This window comes from Osmerus mordax, chromosome 4, assembly GCF_038355195.1.
Source record: "Osmerus mordax isolate fOsmMor3 chromosome 4, fOsmMor3.pri, whole genome shotgun sequence".
Lineage (NCBI taxonomy): Eukaryota > Metazoa > Chordata > Actinopteri > Osmeriformes > Osmeridae > Osmerus > Osmerus mordax.
The window spans coordinates 10,118,836-10,144,998 of record NC_090053.1 but is presented as its reverse complement, the minus strand read 5'-3'; the positions used below and the strand labels follow the sequence as shown (position 1 = coordinate 10,144,998).

The 26,163-nt window shown below is 45.4% G+C and overlaps 2 protein-coding genes across 5 annotated transcripts in view; both read right to left on the bottom strand.

Annotated features, from left to right (window-relative positions):
• Positions 1 to 18,482, bottom strand: part of kif21a (kinesin family member 21A) — a 29,628-nt gene extending 11,146 nt beyond the window's left edge. For 3 of the 4 annotated variants that reach the window (XM_067234102.1, XM_067234104.1, XM_067234103.1), the window contains exons 1-15: positions 18,140 to 18,482; positions 8,939 to 9,161; positions 7,561 to 7,743; positions 6,120 to 6,269; positions 5,763 to 5,894; positions 5,273 to 5,443; positions 4,718 to 4,833; positions 4,398 to 4,593; positions 3,716 to 3,905; positions 3,448 to 3,511; positions 2,988 to 3,191; positions 1,122 to 1,209; positions 921 to 1,035; positions 493 to 681; positions 7 to 206 (exon numbers count right to left, since the gene is read on the bottom strand). In XM_067234102.1, the coding sequence (XP_067090203.1) occupies positions 7 to 206; positions 493 to 681; positions 921 to 1,035; positions 1,122 to 1,209; positions 2,988 to 3,191; positions 3,448 to 3,511; positions 3,716 to 3,905; positions 4,398 to 4,593; positions 4,718 to 4,833; positions 5,273 to 5,443; positions 5,763 to 5,894; positions 6,120 to 6,269; positions 7,561 to 7,743; positions 8,939 to 9,161; positions 18,140 to 18,183 (2,265 nt within the window). In that variant the 5' untranslated portion in view covers positions 18,184 to 18,482. Of the gene's footprint in view, positions 1 to 6; positions 207 to 492; positions 682 to 920; positions 1,036 to 1,121; positions 1,210 to 2,171; positions 2,262 to 2,987; positions 3,192 to 3,447; positions 3,512 to 3,715; positions 3,906 to 4,397; positions 4,594 to 4,717; positions 4,834 to 5,272; positions 5,444 to 5,762; positions 5,895 to 6,119; positions 6,270 to 7,560; positions 7,744 to 8,938; positions 9,162 to 18,139 lie in introns of all 4 variants that reach the window. The other variant, XM_067234105.1, reaches the window with a different exon arrangement.
• A 1,299-nt stretch (positions 18,483 to 19,781) lies between these two features.
• LOC136942582 (proton myo-inositol cotransporter-like) lies at positions 19,782 to 26,099 on the bottom strand. The gene is made up of 11 exons (XM_067235560.1): positions 26,043 to 26,099; positions 25,080 to 25,573; positions 24,570 to 24,729; positions 23,750 to 23,955; positions 23,353 to 23,461; positions 22,695 to 22,858; positions 22,378 to 22,492; positions 21,957 to 22,082; positions 21,623 to 21,741; positions 21,344 to 21,496; positions 19,782 to 20,798 (listed from the first exon to the last, which is right to left on the bottom strand). The coding sequence occupies exons 2-11, from the start codon at positions 25,516 to 25,518 to the stop codon at positions 20,575 to 20,577; spliced, it is 1,815 nt and encodes a 604-aa protein (XP_067091661.1). The 5' UTR covers positions 25,519 to 25,573; positions 26,043 to 26,099; the 3' UTR covers positions 19,782 to 20,574.
• Between the last annotated feature and the right edge of the window lie 64 nt (positions 26,100 to 26,163).

Here is a 26,163-nt window from a genome sequence, read left to right as displayed (position 1 = left end):
GCCCACCTTGGTCTTCTTCATCTCGGTCACGTCCATCTGCAGCTTCTTCAGCTGCTTCTCGTACTGCGACTGGTTCTTCAGCAGGCGGGCGTGCTCCTTCTGCGCCGACTGCAGCTTCTGCATCTCCTTGTTCATGATGCTGAGCTTCTTCTCGTACTCCGCCTTGATCTTCTTAGCCTTGTCCTCCGAGCCAGTCTCCACCGAGCCTGAGGGGGGGGGGGGGGGGGGGGGGGGGGAGATGGCGGCACGCGGTTCCGCGAGGAGCGTGCGAATAAGAGTTATGAGAGGGGACGTAAAGATGTGTGCAACTAGATCAAACTGGAACCGAAATATACGAGAATCGCCGTCATAAACGTGCGTGTCTCGCTCTCGGTTCAGTTGCGACTGCGACCGCGGACGACACGGTCTAACCCATGGGACCCCGCTGCCTTATTCATGTTCGTTGGCTGCGGTTGCGGTGTGGTTGCGCTTCCCGTAGCCTGACGGTCTTACCCATGTTCTGCAGCACGCGGTCTCTCTCCAGCTGCGTGTCTCGGATCTTGCTCTGCAGCATCATCAGCTTCTGCTCGTACTGCTGTTTGAGCGTGTGGAGACGCCGCTGGCTGTTCTCCAGCTCGTCAATCAGCTTCTGCTTGATTGCGATCTCACAGGTAATGTTGGCTAGATCCGCCTGGAAGTTTTCTGGAGAGCAGAAAAAGATGGCCGGGAATGACATGCAAGATGGGTTATTATTTTGTCTGTAAAGGTTAGACTAGATCCAAAGTTTCAGTAAGATGAGCATATTAGTCGTATACACTTTTAAACACTGGCCCAAATATAAACAAATAATCTTACTTGCATTAAAACACTTTGCACATAGAGTCCTTGTGCTCTCACTGAAAACATTGCCAGAGTTTGGACCCTCAGTTTACTGACGGTACCTTTCTCATCCAGCTCAGAGTCTGTGTCATCGGAGCTCTCCTCCACGTCCATCTCCTCCTCTTCCTCATCCTCCTCTTCATCCCCTTCCTCATGGTCACTCCCTTCCTGGAGCTCCTAAAGGCCCAGACGAGAGCATCCAATGGTGACATTTGGATTCATCGGTGTCTTACAAGATTGGGTGAGGATGCTGTTAATCGTACCGTCTCAGCCTCCTCATTGGTGCGTTCGGAGAGCACCCTCTCTGTCACCTTGTCTTGGTCATTGTCAGGGATCTCCTCTTTGCTGGCACTAATGGATAGAGAGACTGAGAGTCAAATTCTGTTCATTGAGCATGATGGCATTAATGCAGAAGAGAGCAACATGTACTGTATGACTGTACAGCTAACTCAGCTTCAGAAGGCGTTTTAAGGCAACAGTGAGACATTGCTTACAAGATCTACTTATTGCACTAATTGCACATCATAAAACACAATGAGAATGTATGTAAACAGTGAGTGTATTATTAATTTATCCCTGAATAATGTCCAACATGGCCATGGGATTCAGTTTAGGAAAATCCTACACAAAACAAAGAATATGAAGAAAATATAAGAACAGTTCGAAAACAAATAGGGGTCATTTATTAAATGAAAAAAAGGGTTATTATTAGTACTCATTATGGACAGAACAATGAGGCTAACAATAAGGACAGGTTTTAACTGGCATTCCCATCCATATCAGCTTGACGGACAAACTGAAAGAAATGGGTCAAAAAAGGCAAAATAAAGCAGTAGTTACCATACAATTATTACAGTGCAAAAATTGTACCAAATTAGTAACATATTATAGTACAGTAGATATATACTACTGTATATAAAAAAATATTATTACAAATATTTCATACTGTAAACAATCCCAGCATGATCCAAATCAGTTTTGTAACATGGATATGGATAATTTTCATTTGGAGTCAATTATCAAATAGGTTTCTTTAATAATTGAACTAGAGCCATTATGGATAGGTGAGTGTGTGAGGGACTTGATGGTGTGAATGAATGGAGCCTGTCAAGCATTTCCACAGTAGCAAGGTTAAAAGTCAAAGGGAAAAGGTGACAGTCATGGCTGCTAATGTGCTCCTACAGTAGAAGGGGTTGCTCTCCTGGTGTGACTGCCTGTCAAACAAAAAAGGTGGATTAGAAGAAGCGAGGAGAGGGCAATTTGAAGGAGGGAGGAAGCGAGGGAGGAAGGAAGGGGGTGAAAACATGACAAACCTGGCATCCTCTACCTCCTTCTCCTCCTCCTCCTCTACCACCTCCTCCTCCTCCTCCTCCCTTTGTTTCTCTGCCAGCAGCTGCTGCAGTCTTCAGAAGGATAGGTCAAAGGTCGTGGAGAGGTGACGAGGGGTGAAGAACAGAAAAAGGAGGGAAGGGAGAGCAGGAGAAGGAAGAACAGTCAAGGTCAAAGGGATCAGCTGACCACTAACCTTCACTGAGGATGGTCAATGTGTGAACTAGTTCAAGCCCACAACACAAATACTGTACACTGTATGACCAATATACTATCACCCATATTTCTTAATTCAATCTGCAGAGCAATCGGAATAGCTGTCCAGTATCCCCAAGCTTGCAGTATTTCCCCATGATCCACTAGTACGCAGTATTCTCCTATATCCTAGTAAGCAGAATTTCCCAACTACCCCCTTGTAAGCAAGATTTATTTGCTAGACAGGCAGAATGAAATTAATGCATAGAGGAGAAGGATTCACAGAGAGGAGAGGTCAAGCAACTTCCCAAAGGAATGCATACTGTAGGAGATTGTGGGAAGCAGGAAACCTCGTCGTTAAATCAAGTCCTGCCATACTGTAAGGAGTGAACACTGGATGGAAACTCAAAGGCACCGATTACCTCCATCCTTTCCCTCCCTCCCTCCCTCCCTCCCTCCCTCCCTCCCTCCCTCCCTCCCTCCCTCCCTCCCTCCCTCCCTCCCTCCCTCCCTCCCTCCCTCCCTCCCTCCCTCCCTCCCTCCCTCCCTCCCTCCCATCCCCGTATCCTACCACTCCATCCCATCTTCCCTTCCTTCCGTTTTACCTCTTCTTCTTCTTCCTCTCCTTCTTCTTGAGCTTCTCCAGGTCTTTCTTGGCGATCTCGATGATGTCGGAGGTCTCCTTCTCGGGCGCCAGCAGGGCCTGGGAGAAGGTGACGGGCCCGCCGTAGAAGGACTGGCGGGTGGAGGCGCGGGACAGGTTTTTGCGCAAGTTCTCGTTCATGGACTCGCTCTCCAAAAGTTTGGCCCTGAGAGGAGCATGGGAAATACATTGCACATGGGATGAGTCGGACGTATACACGCAGTATGCATAGGTACAAATAAACAATTCATTTGAGGGATTTATGTGATCTAAGTATCATATGAGTAACATATTGTATTATAATGTATTATTAGTGATATATTATGGGTAGCGTATTGTACTACATGCAATTATATTAATGACAGGATACAAATCCTGGAGGATATGAATGTCTTTTTCCATATCTAACTGCCGTTTTGTACCTGAGCTCCTCGATCTCTTTGATGTAGCCTTGAATCATGTTCCCAATCTCCTCACTTCCCTCTCCTGAGGAAAGGTAGGCCAAAGGCACAGAGGGAAACAGGAAGCTTTTGCTGAGTCATTTGAGTTTCGGAAATAAACACAACAGAGGAACTCCCCAGTGGGAATTTAACCACATGGACACACACACACATACACACAGACAGCCACACAGACAAAGCCACACACAAAAACTCAGACACACAAACCAATACACACACAGACCCTTACCGGCTCTGGCCAGGGTCTGGTTGGCCTGGTCAGAGAGCAGCTGTGTGAGCCTGGCCTTCTGGACGTCGATGGTCTCCTGCATGGCCTTCACCCTCACCCTCAGGTTGCTGTTCTCCGTCTGCAGCATGGAGTTCTCGTGGAACATGTCGCTGATGCTCTCAATGCCGTCCTCACCCACCATGCGCTTGCCCTGAGGAGAACGATTTTGATTAAAAGGGGTGGGAAGGGTTAATAGACAGCAAGGAAAATATTTGAATTTAGTCCTGATATATAACTTTGTATTTATATACATCGATATATATGTGCACCAAGTATATATCGATATCAAGACAGTTCAAATATTTTCCTTTAGACCAGTGTCTCCATGTCTTTCACTAATTGGCTTGCTATTGGTACTCTCTGACCCACTTTCCAAATCATCATCATCCCCAGACACATTTATTTCATCCTTGTAATCTCCCATCCTTCATTTCTCTCTATCATTTATATTATTTAACGTTTTATTCATAACGTTCACCCTCCCTCCCCGACTTTCTACATCTTTTTCTCTCTCCCTCTCTCTCCCTCTCTCTCCCTCTCTCTCCCCCTCTCTCCCCCTCTCTCTCCCTCTCTCTCCCTCTCTCTCCCTCTCTCTCCCTCTCCCTCTCTCCCTCTCTCCCTCTCTCCCTCTCTCTCTTCTCACCGTCCTGTACTCCATCAGCTCCATCTGCAGCCTGGCGATCTCCGTGCGCAGGGCGCTGATCTGCTGGCTGGCCTTGTCCTGGTTCACCATCACCCTGTTCTTGATGTTCCTGGCCCGGTTAGCATACTTCAGAGAGTTCAGAGTCTCCATGAAGTCGCGGTCCGAAGGGCTTATGCACGCTATCATCACTGTTTGGCTAGTGGAAGGGATAAAGAGTGGAAGGTGTTTTGGGTCATTCACATTCATTCAAGTCCTCCACTATGTTACTGTTGGGGGAACCAATATAAACCAAACATGGGCAGAAGCGATCGAAGACAGACCTGTTTCCTCCCAGCGAGTCTTGTAGGAGCCGGGTGAGTTTGGAATCTCTGTAAGGCACATGAGAGGATCGCTTGCTCCTGTCTCCCAAAGCACTGATTACATTACCCAGAGCAAGCTGCACAGGGAATAAGACCACAACATGGAGATAGAGACGATTAATAAACAACAACTGAAAATTATTGCTTATAAAAATCCAACCAAGTGAACCTCACTTCTTTCAAATATTTGAAAATGGTTGCAATTGCTAAACTACACCACCAGGTGACAGCATACATCCAATGTAACATGAAAGAGCTGTGTCATTGCATGTGCAGACCCTGACGCATATGCAGAGATATACAGTTTATTGTTGAAAACAGCGCCTACAGCACCGTATTAAAAATAATTTATTTCCCGGAATTCCCGAAAAATTACTAATCGGATATAAAAAGACACGATTCAAAATCTATATTCTGATATGCAGGTCTACAATTTTATCATACATGGCAGACAAGGAAAACTCCTCTCTCTGGTATTTTAGAACAGGCTAGTGAAGCTAAGACCCAGTCTCTCACCAGTCCACAGTTGATGGAGATGCCCTCTTTGGCTCGGTCTCCGGTCGCCCCGGTCCTCTTCAGCCTCTCAGAACCTGCCAGGTCCACGAAGTGGAACTTTGCCGTCAGCGTCTCAAACTCTTCCATCTCGGAGTTACCGTTGGAGATTTTGTTGTCGGTCTCGTTGTCTTGCTGTATGATTTGAGAGGAAAATAAAAGGTTGGTACAACAACATGAAAGCAGTTTCCGCACAGAGCAGCATGGTAGAAGACACAGTTCTTTGTTGATATGCAACAGCTGGTTACGGTTAAGGGTAGGAATAGGTTATGATCATGGTTAGGGCTAGGATTAGGGGAAAGTTAGGAACAGGTCAAGATTGGGTTTAGGTATCAAACATTTCACAATTTACTGTAGTGTCATGCAACCAAGAATAACAGTTACTCTACACCTATGCAAACGAACAGAAAGCCAGAATGACAATCAATTCCGATTCCCCCCCAGCTGTGCGTACATTGTCGGTAGCGCAGACGCGGACTTGGCACAGATGGATGGTGAAGATGGCGTGGGAGCGAGAACTCTGCACGTTCATCTGGGTGCTGGCGGTGGTGCGGCACAGGGCGCCCAGCTTCAGACACTGCAGCATCTGGGGAGAGGGTGGGGGAGAGAGGGACTGGTTACTGGTGTGGACAGGTTTACCGTACAAGCAGATACACGCAACGATAGGGTGTTGATAAAGAATTAAAGACCGACGCGTGCGCACGCACACACTGATGACGTGCGAGCGCATGAACGCTAACACACACCGCGTATCTGCATGCATGCATGCGTACAAACGCGGTGTGTAGATACGGAAACATGTATCACACACCTCTGCTTCGGAGGACACTGTCCGTGTGGTCACTCCGACAGTGTAGATTCCTCCATTGGCATCCTCGTGGATCTTAATGTGAGATTTTTGCTTCCTGGCTTCCAAGTCCCGAGTGGTGTCAAACAGATCCAGCACCTCCTCATTGTACAGCTGCACTGGGAAATAAGGGAACACACAAACACACACACACAAATATAACATGACAAAGCATACAGGAAGTTCATTTTCACCATTTTGATTCTGTTGTTTGGTAACTGGCCTCTCTGACAGTGTTTAGGCCTGACCCAGAGCAACGTGATCTGTACTCACGATCTCCTTATGCCTTTACACATTTATTATTTCTTGCCTATTATTATTTAAACTGTGAAAAGTCTTTGTCTTGGTAATCCAATCTCTTTTGTAATCTAGCCACTCCAGTCATAGAACCTGAATTAATAGAAATAAAAATCAACAACTTCTAAATGGTAGAGGACTTGTCCGTCTTATTGGCAAAACAAAGGTTAATGTGATGACTTCCTGTGAAGGGAACAACCCCTCTGGACCTGGCTCTTATATTTGGACTTAAAAGTGCAACAATACAATCTGGTCAAATTTGTTGTTACAGCGCAAGCACATTTCCAAAAACAACATAATCATTTTGAAAAGTGGTTATATCCCCATCTTAAAATGTGTATTTAATAGCTTTATTTTGCTGGCTTCCAAATGGGCTTTTAGCTAGGCGCCTCACCAACAATTGTCCAATCTAACGTTTAAATTGACTGTAGGCAAAGACACGGGACGCCCCTTCTAGTTCTGCATCAATATTTTGCTCCCTGTCTGGCCACATGGGGGCCCCTGTCACTCTCTATGACGAGCCAACACAACTGCCCGCTGCTCCTAGTAACCCTTCTTGTCACCCCTCCCGGTCCAGACACAAGCCCTTCTGACCCTCAGTCCACTCCAACCCTTCACCGGCAGCTGCACGCTTTTGAAAGAGTTATTTCGAAGTGTCAGTCTTGTAGACGAGCTTGTTAAACTAGCCCTGTCAACAATATAAGGCTGACCTGGACCTTTTACTAAAAGTTGTTGCAACCACTTGAAGGCTGTGCCCAAAAACGGACAAGTCATTTTCTCCTGCAATATTGAGTGTCCAACTGAGGAGCAACTTGTATGGAGTGACACCAGGGTCCTTTTGTTTGGATTATTATGAAACTGAGTTGTTGCTCGTAATCGTAAATAAAGAACCTGGTACAGAACAGCTATGAATGAATCCCAACAGCTTCCTCTATACTGTAGCTTGTATTGTTTTGTCTTTTAGTGTTTTGACATGTCTTATATTGCATTGTGTAGGTTAAGCTTAAGTAAAAAACAAACAAACAATGATATCAGTGGCTGCATATTCAATTTAGTGGTTTCCAGCACTCCCAGTGTGTACTGGTTCACGAAACGTGCAGTACTGTACCTCCAGGAACTGAGCGTTGATCTTGAACTCGGGTACGGGCCGACCCTGGTCCCGGGCAGCCTGGCAACGCTCCTCCATACCTCTGAAGAGGTGGCCCACAGCCCGGGGGATGATGCCCAGGTCCTCCTCCCCAAGACTCACATCGAAGCCTGTGCCCATGGTGTAGGTCTTGCCTGAGCCCGTCTGGGGGGGTAGAAGAAGTAACAGAACAGGAGGAAGGGGGGAAATTTAGAGCGCCAAGATTGGGCATACAGGGCATTGGGGCTGGGAACATACAGGTCATTTTCTCCTGCAATATTGATTGCTCTAAATCTGACACAAAATCTAAGCAGGCTGAATCCCATGATGGAGCTGACTGGGTCAGTTTGCAGCACAGGGCTACAGCTGGATTAGTCCAAGTAAAAAAATAAACACGAGCCACTGAACACAGCTAGGCTTGGCTGTACTATGGGCCAGAGCCAACCAGGACTAAACATATTCGAAAATGAATAAATAGGCCATCAATCCCAGGAGTACTACTGGGAAATATGGGTGAACTGGTGGGGGGGGGGGGTCACATTAGAAATGTATGCTTTATGTGAAGGTGTGTGGGATTCACTGATTTCAGTACTCCCCTCTCTATCCTTGTGGAACTTCCCAGCTCTATCAAACCCTGTTAGAGGCACTAGAGTGGGCTTTGGTTGTCAAGGCAACCCAGGGAGCACCAGGGGAAGGGGGGGTAGACTTGTACGTAATGTCCCTGCAGTTGGCTGGGACTGCCTCAGAGAAGACAAACCCCTCTGAAAGAAAGTAAGATCTTGAAATGTTGGACAAGGACAAAGGGGGCGAGAAGAGAAAGAGGGAAAGAACTTTGCTTACAGCACACACACTACGAGAAACTGTTGAGTACCACGTCCATCGATTTCTACACATTCACTGGGAGGTTTGGAAGTGCTTTTAGAAGTGTGTGTCTGTGTAAAGTAAGACTGCCATAACCGCAGTCTTTGATAAAACCAATACAATGTCATTTTTAGCACTGACCAAATCAATAGCCAAACATGTAGAAGGCCAACAATAAACAAATGGTTTAATGCACAGAAACCAATGCACTGAAAAAGGTTTGTAATGAGATGAGTGTATCTTTGAACCTTTCCTATCTGAATGTCAACCCATTCTCAAAACACAGTCTCTTTACATTTACATTTAGTCATTTAGCAGACGCTCTTATCCTTAGCGACTTTAGTAGGGTGAAGTGCCTTGCCCAAGGACACAACGTCAGTTGGCATGACCGGGAATCGAACTGGCAACCTTCGGATTACTAGCCCGATTCCCTCACCGCTCAGCCACTTGACTACTTCACCCAACTGCCCCTAAAAAGAAACACAAGCGCTCCACTTGCCTGGCCATAGGCAAAGATGGTGGCGTTGTAACCCTCGAAGCAGCCCTCGATCAGCTTCTCAGTGCAGTTGGCGTAGATGCTGTCCTGCTCAGAGTCCATGTCGAACACATAGTCGTAGGTGAAGGCCTTGTCTTTCCCCAGGATCACCTGGGGCTCCGCAGGCGTCACGAAGGTGCAGATGTGACATCCCTCGATCTTCTCTCTCGGCAGCTGAGGACGGATCCTGGAAAAGGGGAAACACAGAGAGGAGAAAAAGGTCACGTTCTGATGTGTAACGCAAGGCTTTAACATTTACATTTAGTCATTTAGCAGACGCTCTTATCCAGAGCGACTTACAGTAAGTACAGGGACATTCCCCCGAGGCAAGTAGGGTGAAGTGCCTTGCCCAAGGACACAACGTCAGTTGGCATGACCGGGAATCGAACTGGCAACCTTCGGATTACTAGCCCGACTCCCTCACCGCTCAGCCAACTGACTCCCTCCCTCCTTTAAAATGGGGTGTTCGTTCCAGTACTACCCCATTACGTTTTATTATGTACCCGAGAAGGGACATGTTGTGTTTTGGGAGCATAAAAACCTTAAACTAAAGCAACCATTTGACAAGCTCTACTCCAGTGGTCCAAAACAGGCAATGCAGGTATCACACAGTCACAGTGCCTTTACTGCTGCTGACATGAGACCATACAATTGAAACCTTTAAGTAAGCGTCAAATATGACTGTGCTGTCATGAGTTGAAAAAGAGCCGTATTAGCAGGTCATGGTGTTAATTAAAGTTTGTGTTGTAGTTCTGTTTGGCCTTAGGTGCTGTCCGCACATTACTCTGTGCTTCTGACCCAATATTTTGCTCCATTCAATCTGCCAGCTGGCTGCGCATGTATGTATCATTGTGTGTGTGTGTGTGCGCGTGCGAGTCGCACTAAGCTCAAACCCTGAATGTCAGCAAAGCCCTCTTGAAAGCTGGCCAGCTGAGAGCTGACTGAGGATTACCCAGGCTGCTGTGGACATAAGTGTGAGAGGAGTGCTGCAGTGCAACAGAGGGATGCTTGATTGACAGATGTAAAGAGACAATTCACATAAACCAAAAAAGAAAGAAAAGAACGAGAGACAGGCCTACTCGCTCCCACCCAAAACAGAGTCCGACTGACACATTGCTGGAGGCCGCCACCTCCGTACACTTTCCAAACAGAAGCTCTTTCCTCTTCATTGAAGCCTACTGTACACAAACCACTGATATTAAGCCTTGAGGCGATGGCTATGAAGCTAGCTAAAGGGCCAAGCTACGCTGCTAACCGAGCACCTGACAGTGGGCCTTCCTGACTAGCCGTGTATAAGGGCTGCTTTGTGTCTCCAGGCACAGAGAGAACAATACCAGCAGAGGAGCACAGAGCAGCCATTGTGTCTGTAACACAGAACCCACCACTGCCACCGGGCATGCTCCGGGATTATCCCACTGGACGGAGGGAAGGTGGGATGGAGGGAGGGATGGGAGGAGAAATAACGCCCGGGCTGGAGGTCAGAGGATGTCCGCTGGGTTGCCAGCTAACTGCAGCGTGTTGTGGAATGAGGCGAGGGTGGGGTGTGTTTGCTTTGTGAAGGCAGCGGCGCAGTGACATGATAGTTATTTTATTTCTACCGTTAATGCCCTTTACTGTGCTGATTATGAAACGGGCCTTACGCAGTCTCCATGTTAAAGTGGATCTGGAAGTGCACAGGCTTAACTGATGTTGTTATGTTTGCACTGTGCCTGGTAGTTGTAATGTTATTTTTTGTACGGGCTTGTAAAATACAGTTCTATCTTGTTAGAACTATATATTTCTGATACTTGATTGCTTGATGCTTTCCTTTCTATAAACATTATTTGTAAGTTGCATTCGATCAAAGTATCTGCTCAATAAATGAAATAATGTAACATGATTGTCTTTAAAATCATAAAACAGTACAAATAGCCTAGATTGACGTATTGCGTCATCAGTTGCAGACTATATTTTTCTAAAACAAAGACTACGCAACAAAAACGTATTATGGGTTAGGGTTATCATAACACATGTAGGAAGCAGACACTATGTCACTGCATGCATGTCAATCTCAAAACACGTATTACAGTGGAACACTTCCTACACAAGCTTTGGATTGTTCGGTTTTTGTTCACCACTTCCATCACCACAAGGGCTGTCTTTGTTTGGGGCACTAACTGGCTATGTAAGCCTACTATTTCCCCACCCCATTTCTCCACCCCTCTTTCCTGGGGGTCCTTGGCTTCTCCCTGATCTGCAGGGATCCTCCGAACCACTCCTACAGACTCGTTGGAACCGTCTCCAGGAATAGGGACTGTCTCCAGGAAATAATATCAATTATTCGGAGGCGCTTTGATGTATGCATGAGATATTTATATATTTATATTTAGTCATTTAGCAGACGCTCTCATCCAGAGCGACTTACAGTAAGTACAGGGACATTCTCCCCGAAGCAAGTAGGGTGAAATGCCTTGCCCAAGGACACAACGTCATTTGACACGGCCGGGTATCGAACCAGCGACCTTCTGATTACAAGCCCGACTCCCTCACCGCTCAGCCACCTGACTCCCTGAACAATTAACTTTCACCTTAATAAAAAGTCCAATGTACTTCCGATGACTAAATGAGAATAAGAGAGGACACCGAGTGCTGATCAACACCAACCCCATACAAACAATGTGTTTTGTATTCGAACACTTAACTCACAAGCCCCAAGCCCTGTGGTGAGGGCCAACTCTGTACTCCATATCAATCACATCAAAGCTGTGTTTTCGCTGGGATTTCCTCACACATGCCTCCAGCACACCTGACACCATGGTTTGTTTTCCTGAGCGATCAGGCGCTCGTCACCGGAACGCCAGGTTCGGCAGCCAGTGTGTTTAGCGTTGCAGACAGGGGTGGGATGAGGATTCTTTCATCCTAAACGCGGCGAGAAGCTGCGGCTGAACGCGCCCTGACCTGTCCCGCACACCCTCCCCTCCTCCCCCACCGGCCCGCCCATCAGGATCCATCGCTGCTCCACTGCACTCACTCAATAAATCATTAAGACGCATCGCCACAAGGGAGGAGAGTGATGGTGGGGAGAGGGGTGGGGAAGGGGAGAGGGGAAGGGTAAAGGGGTTGGGAAGGGTAGAGGGGTTGGGAAGGGGAGAGGGGTTGGGAAGGGGAGAGGGGAAGGGTAAAGGGGTTGGGAAGGGTAGAGGTGTTGGGAAGGGGAGAGGGGTTGGGAAGGGGAGAGGGGAAGGGTAGAGGGGTTGGGAAGGGTAGAGGGGTTGGGAAGGGGAGAGGGGTTGGGAAGGGGAGAGGGGAAGGGTAAAGGAGTTGGGAAGGGTAGAGGGGTTGGGAAGGGTAAAGGGGTTGGGAAGGGTAGAGGGGTTGGGAAGGGGAGAGGGGAAGGGTAGAGGGGTTGGGAAGGGTAGAGGGGTTGGGAAGGGTAGACGGTTAGGGAAGGGTAGAGGGGTAGGGGAGGGTAGATGGTTAGGGAAGGGTAGACGGTTAGGGAAGGGTAGAGGGGTAGGGGAGGGTAGACGGTTAGGGAAGGGTAGACGGTTAGGGAAGGGTAGAGGGGTAGGGAATGGTAGAGGGGTAGGGAAGGGTAGAGGGGTAGGGAAGGGTAGAGGGGTAGGGAAGGGTAACAGGAAGCTCGAACGCTATCTCTGCAGAACAGGCCGTCCATTGTCTAAAAGAGAGAGAAAAAAGGCCAGGGCAAAATTGGAGACACGCTCAGTCAGTCATAGCCACAGTCGTGCAAACTGACACATGTAGGCCAATGATGCTGCTGTACCTATGCTGCAGTAAAGAAGTCCAGCCTGTCTTTCCCAGGTTTTTTAGTGGGATAACTGAGTTGCATGAGATGACATCACCTGCAGCTGCCCCATGCAAATGAGAAATTGCTTGAGAGCAAGGACTCCCAGAACCACAAGTCCCAATGAGCACACGTGCGTGTATGTGTGTGTGTGTGTGTTTGGGAGAGCAGTACAGTAAACATGTGATGCCTTCAGTTGGCTCTTTAAACTGTCAGCGGGGGCTTTCTCCCTCTCCGATTACAGTCACTAGACACTTTCCAAATCTAACAGTGCCTCAGTCAGGGAAGGAAGAATTGCCCGTGTCTTTTCTCTGAGACTCTTTAGGATGACAAGAGGGGAAATAAAGGGGGAGGGGGGAAAAAACGAAACATAAAGTGGGTTTGGTCTGAATTGCAGCACTGCAGGTTTAGATTTAGCACGCTCTGCCCTCATTAAGCTGTGCTCGTGCGTTTGTGTGTGTGTGCATGCGTGGGTGTATGCCCCCACTACACACAACTCTGTCACGAGCACAGCAGCACGACGCTGACCGTGACCCTACCAAGGTTATGAACTCGGGAATTGTAACAAGCAATCTGATAAAGGCCTTCAGTTCATGCACAGTGGATTACATACCGCATGTTACATATTGTGCAGTGTCTGAACTAAGTTTATCACTCCGCAGCGTATCCCTACGGTACTTTGTCCGCCTCGAATGTCTCGAGGAAAGAGGTTACTATGGCGACTAGGAACAGACATTTTAAATAAAAGGTAATAATCCTCTCTCGGCGGGATGCAATGTCAACGCGCCAGTCGGAGGAAGATGCGAAGTGAGGTATGTAGGGAGGGGATTGGTCCTCTCATACCTAAAACATGACATAAAGCCCCCTTAATCCTGCTCCCATCACCTCCAGCACTCCAACATTAACGAAAGCTGTTTTGGCAACATAACCACAACTGAACAACGACCAAATCTCCATCTAATCTTCAACAGGTAAAAACAAGCCTCACCACCTGGGGTGGGGAGGCCGAGGGATAATGGAAATGGAGAGGGAGAGCGAGAGAGAGAAAGAAAGAGAGAGAGAGAGAGAGAGAAAGAAAACGAGATAGAAAGAGTAGCCAAGTCTCCAACTCCTTTAATGTAAAAGCAAGTATGCGTTGGATAGAAAAATGCCTGTTTTAAACATAACGTTCCATTCGAAGAAATGGGAGGGCTGCGAAATACTGTTATTAGCAAATTCAATGACAAAGACCCAATTCAAGACAAACATTGAATAAAACTACAAAAATGCTTTAAAAAAAGATGGGAGATGCATGTGGGCCTGTCATTAAAATCTCAAAGCTATAACTTTCACCAGAATGTATTGCCACATTTGTTCTCAAAGAAGCATAGCTGTTTATCCAGTTGCCATAGATACAGATAACACGTGGTAACTTTATTGCAATTGAACACGCCACCGGAAGGACTGGAGCCCTCCAGTTTGATAGTCTCAAGCCACTCTGGGAGAAAGCTACTCATAAACATTCGTCAACGTGGTCAGATTATTGTACACCAGACTACTATGAAAATGGGAACCACAGTCTCTTTACCCAACAGCCCAAAACATAATCAAATAAGTTCCCCACTTGCATGGCCATAGGCAAAGTTGGTGGCATTGGATTGGGGTTAGGATGAGACTGTGGCTAGTAGCTGTCAACAAGATGTGCAGAAACTAAGTGAGAAGCAAATACACCACACCTATGTCCCTCAACACTATAATGAATAAAGGACCTGACTGCAATGTCTTACACACATGGTGTTTCTCACACTATGCATTACCTGCCTCACACGCACCTAAACACGTATACCAATACATAGTATCGGGAGAATGTTCACATCTATCTCTATGTCTATCTCTATCTCTCTCCATCACTTCTTCCCTCTCTCTCACCCTCTCTGTCTTTCAGAGTAATAACACAGCTAGCTCAGCGCTGGATTTCTTGGAGCAAGTTAATAGTGCCTCCATGTTGCTCAATGTTAGATTGGACATATTGGTCAATCCAAATTTAAGGTCAGGGCCTCACAAATGTATAAGTAACAAATTAACTTACAGTCCTTTGGTTAAACAGGGCAGACAAAAGTCCTTTTTGCCTCACCTCCCCTAACTTGCACATGGGATCAGCGCTCAACGGGGCATGTTGACAGAGTACTCCCATCTTTGTGTCAACAGCAGGCCAACGGACGAGGACTCGACACAGGAGCCACATCCTGAAAATGTTGAGGGAGTTATGGAAAACATCAGCTGGTATCTGATCCTTTCAAGGCAACAGCCGACGTAGATAGAGGTTCGATAAACGAAGGATGGGAAAGGACAGTGGAGAGGAAACGGACAAGCGGGTCAGCGACATGAGAGTCTGATGTTCCACAGGCAGGCATCAGGGAAAATCTGTTGTGGATTACTCCATGATTGCACACAAGAGGCTGAGTCGTTCGACATAGCAGAAACAAGCCCGATGCAAATTCATATACATCTGTTAGCACATTGTGAGCCAGGAAAGAGCAGGTGGGTGAAGCTCATTTACATGTCCTGGTCCTCCTAGCTAGTGAGGCGTGAGTTTAGAGGCTAGACTACACTGGGTGATAGATCCGGTGCATAATCTGATAATAGAATCAGGTAGTGTTAGAATCATGCGCAGGCTAGTAAATATTTAAACAACCAATTTTACAGAGAGACAAAGACCAATACCAGTTTCAGAGACATGCACACTGTAACTAAGGAGGTGACAGCTTGCTAAAACAAGCAAACTGGGCTATTTGAGATCTACAAGACCTATTTATGACCAAATCGGCAGACAGAAGTTACAACCAAAATCTATTTGTAGTACTACCCATTTGCAGTTAGTTTAAGCTAGAGGTGTGAACCTAGTCTGCTTCTACTCATGACCTAACCTGGCTGCCTGCATCCAGAGGGCCCAAATAAAACCAGCACGCCTCCCGTCAAGAATAGCATGCTCTCCATTATATTTAGGCTATATTGAATAAAGGGACACTCATTCTCCACCCATAAGAAGGGGGAAAGAGCAAGAGAGCGCAAAGGTTAGAGAGTGCAAGACAAGGAAAGATGGAGGGATACAGAAAACATACAAAAAAAGACAGGCGAAAGACCAAGAATGCAAAACTAACATTTGACTGGGTGTGGTAGTCTGCATTTTGTCCGCCTGTAATTACTCTCTGTGTTGGTTTTGTATGACGGAGTTCACTTTCGAAGCACAACCAGAAAACACGATCGGAGCCAGAAACTATCCCCCGGCAATCCACATTTTGTTTAGATGTGTCTTTTGGAATGTGCTGACTCGTCAGAGGTCATGGTATAGATAACTGAGGTCTTCCAGCAATGCAGTGGTCGTTCCCAGTCTATTTTAGGGTAGCTTCCGTTTAAGTGTAGGCTATGCTTAGCGCCATCTCAGAAGGGACCAACCTTTCAGCCAGTTAGATGAAATATGAACAGATTAAAACCGTCTTTGACTCACTTATTCCGGTAGAAATCTGTAGTAATAATAATATTCCAAAGAATAAAAACTGTCTTTATTTTTGCACTGACTGTCTGTGCTCTATACACACCTCTCATCACCTTTAATGTAAACCCTTTGCTATTGTACAGGCCTGCTCACATACAAGTAATTATCCCACCAGGCTTGTTTTACAGCTAAGTCTAACTCGTTACAAACCTAAAGTACAATTTATTAAACTTGATAATAACAGTGACATAACGTGTTGTTGCATTTAGCACTAACAAAGGCTTGTTTAGAAACCACTGTGAAAACAGAATAGAATGGAGACTCTTTCTCTACACTCAAACTTATAAACTATGACCGCCAACACACTTCAAAGGCAAACATTCTAAGCCTGTCCTGTGCAGCAAAGGAGAACATGTGCTGAAATCAGTTTTGCCATGAAGCGCTCAGTCTTGCCCAATACCAAATCTAGATCCAGTCCTTTGCAGGAGAGCCAAGTTGATGTGATTGTCCACATTTCCTACTGTTGCCTGCTTAGTTTTGGACCAATCCTTTCAGATGGTTCAGAGTACCAAGGATGCAGGTCTTTAGGACTGACCCAGGAGCTGATTTAGGGCAGGGCATATGCCAGCTTAGCTGCTATGCATTGTAAAGGATCAGCGTTTAACGTAGAGATGGGTCACACCATCTCTCACACACACATGTTGTCCCCCTCAGTCTATTTGCTAATGAGAACATAAGAGTATTACTGTCCCTCTGGCTGACTCTGCAAGGGAGCACAGACCTGTTAATATGGAAGTCTTGACATGCTCAAGATCTTTGGCTGGGTTTGAGCACACAGACAACCACACACGTACACCAAAGATATTTGCCCACAAACATAGGCATGCATACACCTGCACACAAAAGCAGGTGTTTAAACGATTATGCAATAGAAAAGCGTAAGGACACAAATGTAGGTAGGCACATGAACTAAAGAGATGGACAGAAAGAGTGTAACATGGGCAGATTCGCATAGCTGGCAAAGCAAATTGGCCAGGGGGTTGTGACGCTCATAGGATGTTGCCTACATTTATCATTGAAGATACAACCTAACTTTAGTCATGAACAACTCAAAAATTCCATAAATTTTTCAGGGGACGTCGAGCTTATAATTCCATGCAAAAAGGTTTGTCCATTGCTTTGACATACGATTTTTAGGCAAAGAAGCCGTGAAAAAAAATCTGACCAACAGTTTCTAAACTAGAAAGAATAAATCTTTGTGTTGTACAATGTGTAGGCGTCCACGGTTGACGGACTCTTACTTAGGCTACAGGCCATCAACAAAGCACTTCTTTTATCGATTAACCGCCTCTCAACCGTCTCCCTTGGATGCTGAAGAAAGACTAGATGATCGGCATCACGCCAAAGTAACACAAGAGACCGAATCTGTTTCTTTGACAACTCAGCCCTTCGACAACAAGAATGATATCGCCCACCCTTTGGCCAACGCCGCTGGTGGCACCTGCTATAGAAGGCCTATGTGTAACAGTTTTTCCCTGGGCGTATGTGCTGCGTCATGAATATAGCATCAGTCTTTTAGCCTCTGCAATGATGAATGCCGAGAAATAATTGGCATCAGCCTAATTCGTGTTTACACAAACCGGAATCAGCGGAATTAATGTCGAACAATTGAGAGCAGATGCACTAGACTAGACCAACGCTTTTCAAATGTTTTTATTCAGTAGTGTCTGACGGGACGTCTGAAAATCGATTCCTGTTTTAATTGAATCATAGAGTTACATGGCTTGAAACTGGATCAACAGATGATGCAGAGGCTACAGGATCCGAACGGTGCATGCAAAAGAGCAATGAAATTGGTAGCAGAAACATGATTACTCAATGAAGCAGTGGGATATCTGTGATTTACCTTAGTGCTACTCGAACTGAGCTTTCATCCTGTCCACCTGACATGGTTCTGCAGACTATCGATATTAAACAAAAAATTAAAATCCAACGGATCTGTCCGTACTTTGATTATCTTCTCATTCGACAAGCTGATGGGAGGGAGAGTGCGCAACTCCCCAGCAGCGAGCGCTAAAAGATCAACTCAGCTCGACTTTACTCCAGCCATATTTAATTGGATATCATATAGATTATGACTACAAGAATAATTTTCGAAAGAAACTACTGTGCGAAAACCATACTGCCTTGCATGTCCAGCAAGAACGAGTTCCACGCATGCAGGTAGGGTCAGCAGGGCTACAGTCAGCACAGCCTCCTTCTGTTGTTGCCTTCAGGTTCCTCGGTTGAGGGACAGACACACACGCCTCCCGCACGCTCCTCCGCTCGAACCGCAATGCGTCACCAAACCACGCCCTCTTTAGCCGTCCTACTCCGAGAAGGGTTGCGAGTTGACATCAAAATAAATTGGCGTGGAAATATAAAATAAATTGATCATTTTAAATGGGTAAAGCACATATATCAGAACAATCATGCCGGATGCATTTTGTAGGAATCAACGGGTAACTCACTGCTGTATCATAGTACATAGGACAAAAGAAAACAAGTGGAAAATCTGAGACAGTGATGAGCCCTATCAAACAAACTTTACCCAAATAAACAATATACGGTGTAAACCATGATACACAGTAGTGGCCACTTCTTTCAATATGAGCAATTTGGGACAGGTGCAAGTTTCCACTCCTATCCACATTCCGAGGAAATTGCAATCTTAACAGGTACAAAATCATTAGGTCAATCTATGGTGCCACCGTGTGGTCATATGGAATAACTGGTGACTCTTATCATTGTATGATGTTAATACATTCATTTCAACCATTACCCTGTACATATCCTGTACAAATGAAGAAAGTCTTACCAAATTTGTGCTTGGAGACAGATACAAATATTCCAGCTATTTTGATGGTCCTGCAATCAGCATTGCTTTTGGTTGGTCATGGTGCTTGTGTTCCACTTCAAATCCCGCCTGTGGAAGTACAATATTGTTTTTTCCAGGCGATGAAGAGGTGGTATTAACTTCAATAGTTTCTTGTCAAGGTTTCAGTTTACCTACCAAACGCATGCATCCGTCCCTTCCATCCCACCCAGTAGCACAGTACCAGTGGTGTCCAGTTTCAGTCCTATCAGATTACCAGACAAGACAGCCCATCTAGCTCTGCCATCTAGCAGCCTCACCTCATACTCTCAAGCAGAAACACACATTTTTAGAATGCATGAACTAGTTCTTCAGAAGGGAGCTTGGAGGTTTCGGTCCAGTTGAATGGAAATGTTTATATTTGTTTGGTATCAGAGTAAGGGTTATTATAATTGAATTTCTTGCTGTGTGTTTTCCATTTTGAGTTTCCTCTGAGATAAAAAAATAAAAAACTCTATGGCCAAATTATTTCAGCTATAGCTCACTTCCTTGTCATAAAGCTATTTAGCCAGAAAAAGCAATTTAGCCAGAAGGGTTTTGTGCCTTTGTCATTTTGTTGGGCGTCACGTTGTGTCTGGAATGAAATCCTGCATGGGGGAACTGGGAGAGTGAATGATAACTTCAGAATGACATTTCTTTCTTTATTAAATAGCATATCAACAAACATGTACAATTCAAAGAACATTAGTGACCCCAATACATAAACAAAAAACTACAACATTGGAAATCATTATGTACAGTACATTTTATAAATTTATTTACAATAGTTAATGACTGCTGCCCACATTTACAGGCAATTATGCCATTGAATTATAACATTTGTACTCAATTTGTTACACCCAGTTAGTCTTACTGAAGTCTAATCTCTCTCCAGCACTCACAATAACAGCTGATTCAACCCTAGTTAAAGTACAACATACATTTATTTCATTATTTAAGCACCTACTAGAGCATACAATACCAGTACACCACTCATCCAATACCACTGAGCTGCTATGGTGCTGACTGGCTTGCTACAACAACATTGCAGGAACTCTACAAAAACATGGTGATCGCGCTGAGTCAGCAACATGGATTCATAACTGACTCAACACCAGAAACAGGAATGTGAAACTCTTGTTCCCATAAGGCCTTGTGTTGCGTGAGAGATAGCAATAAAACACCAAGAGAGAGAAAGAGAGAAATGGAAAGGAGTGAGCGAGTTTAAAATGGAAGGGAAGGAAAGCAGGACAACAGCCTCACTACCGTTTGACAGCTGTGCCTGCAAAACATCAATTAAGGAAACACATTGTTCCCTGATGGACTCCCTCGTCCCTCTTGCCGTGTGTGAAAGAGGTCTACAAGAAAACGAATGAAATACCTTCAGAAAGACATTAACCAAACTCTACCTGGTGAGAGGAAATAGAACCTTTAGATTTTCCCACAGGCTACTCCACATCAGAGGCTTCGTTGTCCGACAGTGCGTTACTGCCCTTCACCCGGATGTACTGGAAGTTGCGGGTCCGTCCTCCCTCAGGGTCTCCGCAGGAACAGAGGCGGCCAGAGAACAGGTCCTCGATGTCCTCCAGCCTCTGGCCTCTGGTCTCTGGTAGACAGCCCAGCACAAAGAGCAGGCCGAGCCAAGCCAGACCCGAATAGAGAAAGAACGCGCCTGGGGAGAAGCGGTTAGACCGGTTAATCAATCCACGACTGACCGATCAATCAATCATTCCAAACGCTGAGGGACACATGGCTTTGTGCCTCGACAGAACAACCAACACAATGTACAGCCGTGGCCAAAAGTATTGAGAGAGCGACAAATGTTGTGTTTTGCAGTTTGCTGATTCAGTATTTGAGGAAAATGTTTTCACATGTTTCTATAGAATACTGGAATACAATAAGGCACATTTCTTAATTAAAGCTTTTTTGGGGCAAATATTTTCAATATATGCAAATAGTCCCCTCTTTTACAGCAGTCAATCTGCTCTTAAAATCCAATCAGAATGATAGTGATTTCACCTGGCTAGAACTAGTTCACACTTTCCCCTGTGCTGATGATATGACTTACTGAAATTATGTTAGCAGTCATTTTATGCCAAGGCCCAGCAAGCTTTGCAAACACAAAATGTATGTCGCTCTCAATACTTTTGGCCACGGCTGTACATTGCATCAACAATAACACCTAATCCCTACTAGCTGGAACTAAAGATGATTCACCATAGTAGGTGAGGTACTCAGCCACGTGGAGGAAGGTGAGCGAAACCAGGACATTGAAAGTCCAGTTGACTCCAGCGGAGCAGGCGTTACCAGTACTCCTGGCCCAAAGAGGATAGATCTCAGAGTTAACCGTCCATGGCATGGGACCCATACCTGGGACACAGACAAGCAGAAGGACACAGTTTACTGTAACTACTGCTGGCTGGACTTTATGTAGCTGAGAAACCAAAGATCAAATATTGAGGTGGTTCTTTGATGAAGGTGTGTGTGTGTGCTCACCTGGAGCAAAAAAAGCCAGGTAGAGGATGAGGCCTAGTAGGACTATCCAAGAGTTAGGAGTTGGACAGTAGTTGTAAGCCCAGAGAGGTCCATCACTAGCCTCAGTCATGTTGGAGCACCTGCATACTTAAACAACAGCAGATACTTAAAAAGGAATCAAATCAAATACAAATAGATACGGGCAAAAACAAAACCCACTTCCCATCATCATCCATGCAGAGCGAGAAAATAAAAGTTGTACAGTAAATAAATAGGCCTTACATGAAGCACAAAACATTTTTACTACAAGCGCACACACACACACACACACACACACACGCAAACGACTACTGACCTGCCCCAAGCAGCTTTCTCAGTGGACGCTTGATTGACAGGAATGCAGGAAGAGTCGTACACAGAGGAGCTGTTCTCCAAGTAACAGAAACCGCAGCCTGGATCTAACATGCAGTTCTCACAATACCTGGGGGACAGATTACAGTGTGACACCTGTCAGACACATACCAATCCCCTACAGTAAAAGCACAAATAATTGCTTTAAATCCAAGATTTAGGTTTAAAATGAGAGTTTAGCTCATCTAATAAAATATAACGCTTTCTTACTGACATAATATACATTTTTATATTAAAATAAATCTAAATCCAAGACTGATAACTATATGCCTTGTAGAGTAATCAGCCCCCCAAAAACGGAATACACGCCCAGTTTTATGACAGCTTAAGTTGGGCTGTCAACTAGTCTTACATGCATGTCTTACCCATAGTGTGAACAGGTGCTGTTGATAATCTCTGTGGGGTGGAGGGTGATAGGGGGAGAGGTCTGGGCCGATATCAAAAAGCCTACAGCTAGAACTATCAAACTCAAAGCAGTACCTGGGAGAGATCAAAAGATTTGACCTCATAAGCTTATGAAGGGAGAATTATAGACATCATTTAGTCAATACAGGGCAAGCAGAGAAACTGTCGGACAGATACAATTTCTAATTTGGTCAAATGAAGAACACCATGTACACCCCAGAGATATGTCTCCTACATTCATAATTCAAGACAAAGACACCCGGACACACACACACACCAAAAATACTGCCCAGCGTCAGCCTCCTGCGTCCCACTCGCTCCACAAGCCACACCCCCATCAGGGTGAACAGGAAGTTGGTGGCGGCAGTGGCCGAAGCCAACCAGATGGCCTGTTTGACGTCTCGCACTCCAGACATCTGCAAAATTGTGGCACTGTAGTACCTAAAATGGGACAGGAAGAAAGAAAGAAAATGAAATTGTTATTCTCTTTTTTTGTTCCCCATATGATACTCCTAATTATGTTCTTATATAATTGATTTGAAATGATATTCTGACTTAGTTATGATATCATTACTGATACCAGAACAAAACTAGGTTTGAAATGACCATAATTGCAAATCATTCCCTGAGCAAAATGTCTTTCCTGACTTAGCTTGCATTGTGTCTTGCTTATCAGTATTGCTTCCTCAGTCACAAGCCCCTCGGTAAGACTTGATCTTGTGTACTCTGACACGCAACTGATCATCCCTCAGAAACACCACTTCAGTCAGCTACGCCACCAAAGATCTAGCCATTCTATGGCACGGGTGGGTATTTAAAATGAGTAGTGGGTTTAACCACTTCAACTCAGTTACACTCACCCCCCCTAATTTCATTCCTACACACCACAGCAACAGAGTACGCAAGTACTGAAACGAGGCCTGTGTGGTACCTACATGACAGTGTTGATCCCAGAGAGCTGCTGGAACATCTGAAGTCCACATCCCACAATGAGAGCCCTGCATGTGGGAGGGTGGCTCAGCATTCGCCAGATCACAGGGCCCTCTACCGGAAAGGGTAGGTGTAGGTTACATTACATTACATTTACATTTAGTCATTTAGCAGACGCTCTTATCCAGAGCGACTTACAGTAAGTACAGGGACATTCCCCCGAGGCAAGTAGGGTGAAGTGCCTTGCCCAAGGACACAACGTCAGTTTGCACGGCCGGGAATCGAACTGGCAACCTTCGGATTACTAGCCCGACTCCCTCACCGCTCAGCCATCTGACTCCCAGGTTAACACAGTAGTACTAAAGGCATAATTGTGTGTGGGTGTGTGTCTGAGTGTGTCACCTCCTCTCCCCTTCTCCTCTTCCTCAACGCTGGTCCTGATGCTTTCATACTCCTGCTCAATGCTCTGGCCCCCACGGATCTGGCTCAGCACACGCCTGGCAGTCTGGGTAGAACCCTTCTGCATGAGCCAGCGTGGGCTCTCTGGCAGGAACAGGAAACCAATAAACTGGATCACTGAAGGGACTGCAGACAGACCCAACATGTATCTGCAGCCAGGGACACATGGAGAGGAAGAAATAGACATAGGTACTAACAAGCTTTCATGAGAGAAGTTCATTTTCTCCCTCAACAAACTGAACAAGTACTGCATGACAGAGATGAGAGAGAGAGAAATCATTTTCTAAACCTTCCTTATAATTTGAGTGTTGGAATGGCATGCTGCTTTAATTCAGTTTGCTATCAGCTGCTGTTCTCCCATTTCTGTCTAGTCTATTTGGGAAGAAGAGGTGTCAGAAGTTTGCAGCTCTTGACTGGCATTAAAGCAGTTTTCTGACAAAAATATACTTGCAAATGTAGCAGGTTGTAATTGCCTTTTCTGTCACCTCTGACAGAAAATAGAGCAACAGAGAACGGGCTCAGGAACATGTCACAATCAAATCAACTGAGAAGATAATGCGGTTTTCAATTAGCAGGTTCTCTTAGCACTTATATAGGTGTCACAGGATTGCTTGTATAAAGTTTGTTTCACGTGAATTGGAATGAACAGGCCTACCCTGACCAATATGCATTTTAAGATGAACCTAAAGTTGCTTTCCCACCAGAATCTAAACAATTGATTGACCCTTAACTATGGCAAATATCAGAAATGCTAAGACTATACCTCCATCCATCTTTGTGCAGGTAGCTGAAGGCTCCGTCTACAAGAGTGGCAATAAACTGGCTGCCAGTGATGAAGAGTGTATTCATGGTGACCAGCTGCCCTCTCAGGTGTGGCGGTGAAACCTCAGCGATGTAGACAGGCACCGTCATGGAGGTGATGCCTATGGAATTGAATTAAGGGGAAAGACAGGACAAGGTCTCAAGGCATGCGTTTAATATATGCATCAAATAATTGTTACGATTTTTGCCTGTTTTGTATGTAGATAGGTTTCATTTAACAAGAAATCTATCACATAAATCAAGTCAGCCTAAGCATGTAGAGCTTCGATCTCCAAATCCAATAACTGAGAACATTACCTAAAGAGGAGAGTCTAAAACAGTCTCCCACATTTAGTTAAGACAGTATATCCTCGTGTCCAACTTTTCATCTTGTTAATTTGTATCAAACACTTGTTGAAACACCACAGTCTGCCCTTAATCCTAACCTACAAAATGTATGGTCAACACTTACCTATACCTAGTCCAGCGATAATTCTTCCAACGAGTAGAACCTCTTTGTTTGGGGCAGCACTTAAAACGACCCCCCCAACAGTAAAGAGAAAACTGGCCAGCAAGATACAGACCCTACGCCCGAAAGCCTCGTTCAATGGCCCACCGGCCAATGCAGAGAGCGCAGCAGCACCAACAGTACTGGACACCAGTAGCTCCTGCCATAAAGCATTCAGGTTCATCTCCTTTTTGAGAAGAAGCATTGCCCCAGATACCACTCCAGTGTCATAGCCGAAAAGAAAGCCACCCAGAGCAGAGAACCCCACCAGGATGTAGACAAATCCGCCTGTGACATGCTCCTCATCATCAGACAGTTCTGGAAGTCCGAGGAGGTTGGCCTGGGAGGAAGTCCTGACCAAACCCTCTCCTTCGTCCCTCACTTTCTTCCTTCTGCTCCCCATAACGTTCCTTGATATCTGCAAGTAGGTATGCTTGCCCAATGCAGTTTTAACGATGCTGCGGGGACATGATGAAAACACGTAGCCCAGTGAATTCCGACGCTAGTCTAAAGAAACCTAACGTCTAAGAAGATCTATCGCTTCACTTGAGAGTGTGTACCATGGGTTGATGACTGTCAGGATATACTGTATGATCAAGGCGAATATACATTTCGAAATGAGATGATTGATAACAAACACGGAAGTGAATGAATGTCAGGGGTAACCAATCGAAAGGAGAAGATCTGCGCAGCAATGGTGAATCATTTATATTTAGTTATATAGGCTATATAGTTCACTTTGAGACGAAATACAAATATAATTGTTGTTGGATTACTTTTTATATATTCCGTTTCAATCATTCATTCACAACATCTAATTGTGTAAAATTGTACTTTCAATGATAGTCACCGATCTAATTCCGTAGGACACTTTCGAATGCTTTACAAAAGAACAACATATTTTAAAATCAACGTAGCCTATCTTACCTGACGTATGTTGGAGTAGACTACATTTTGAACTGATTCCCATGTGCTGCTGCGCTCTCTACCAAACGGGAAGTTTTGAGAAGTCATATGACAGACTATTTGTCGACTAGAAAAGTCACGC

Bases quoted from the DNA above. Each gene is read 5' to 3' on its own strand.
- LOC136942582 (XM_067235560.1), bottom strand. From the start codon at position 25,518: ATGGGGAGCAGAAGGAAGAAAGTGAGGGACGAAGGAGAGGGTTTGGTC. The intron at 24,730-25,079 runs GTAAGTGTTGAC...TCAATTCCATAG, and splicing joins TATCGCTGGACTAGGTATAG to GCATCACCTCCATGACGGTG. The intron at 22,859-23,352 runs GTAGGTACCACA...GTCCCATTTTAG, and splicing joins TCTGGGATCAACACTGTCAT to GTACTACAGTGCCACAATTT.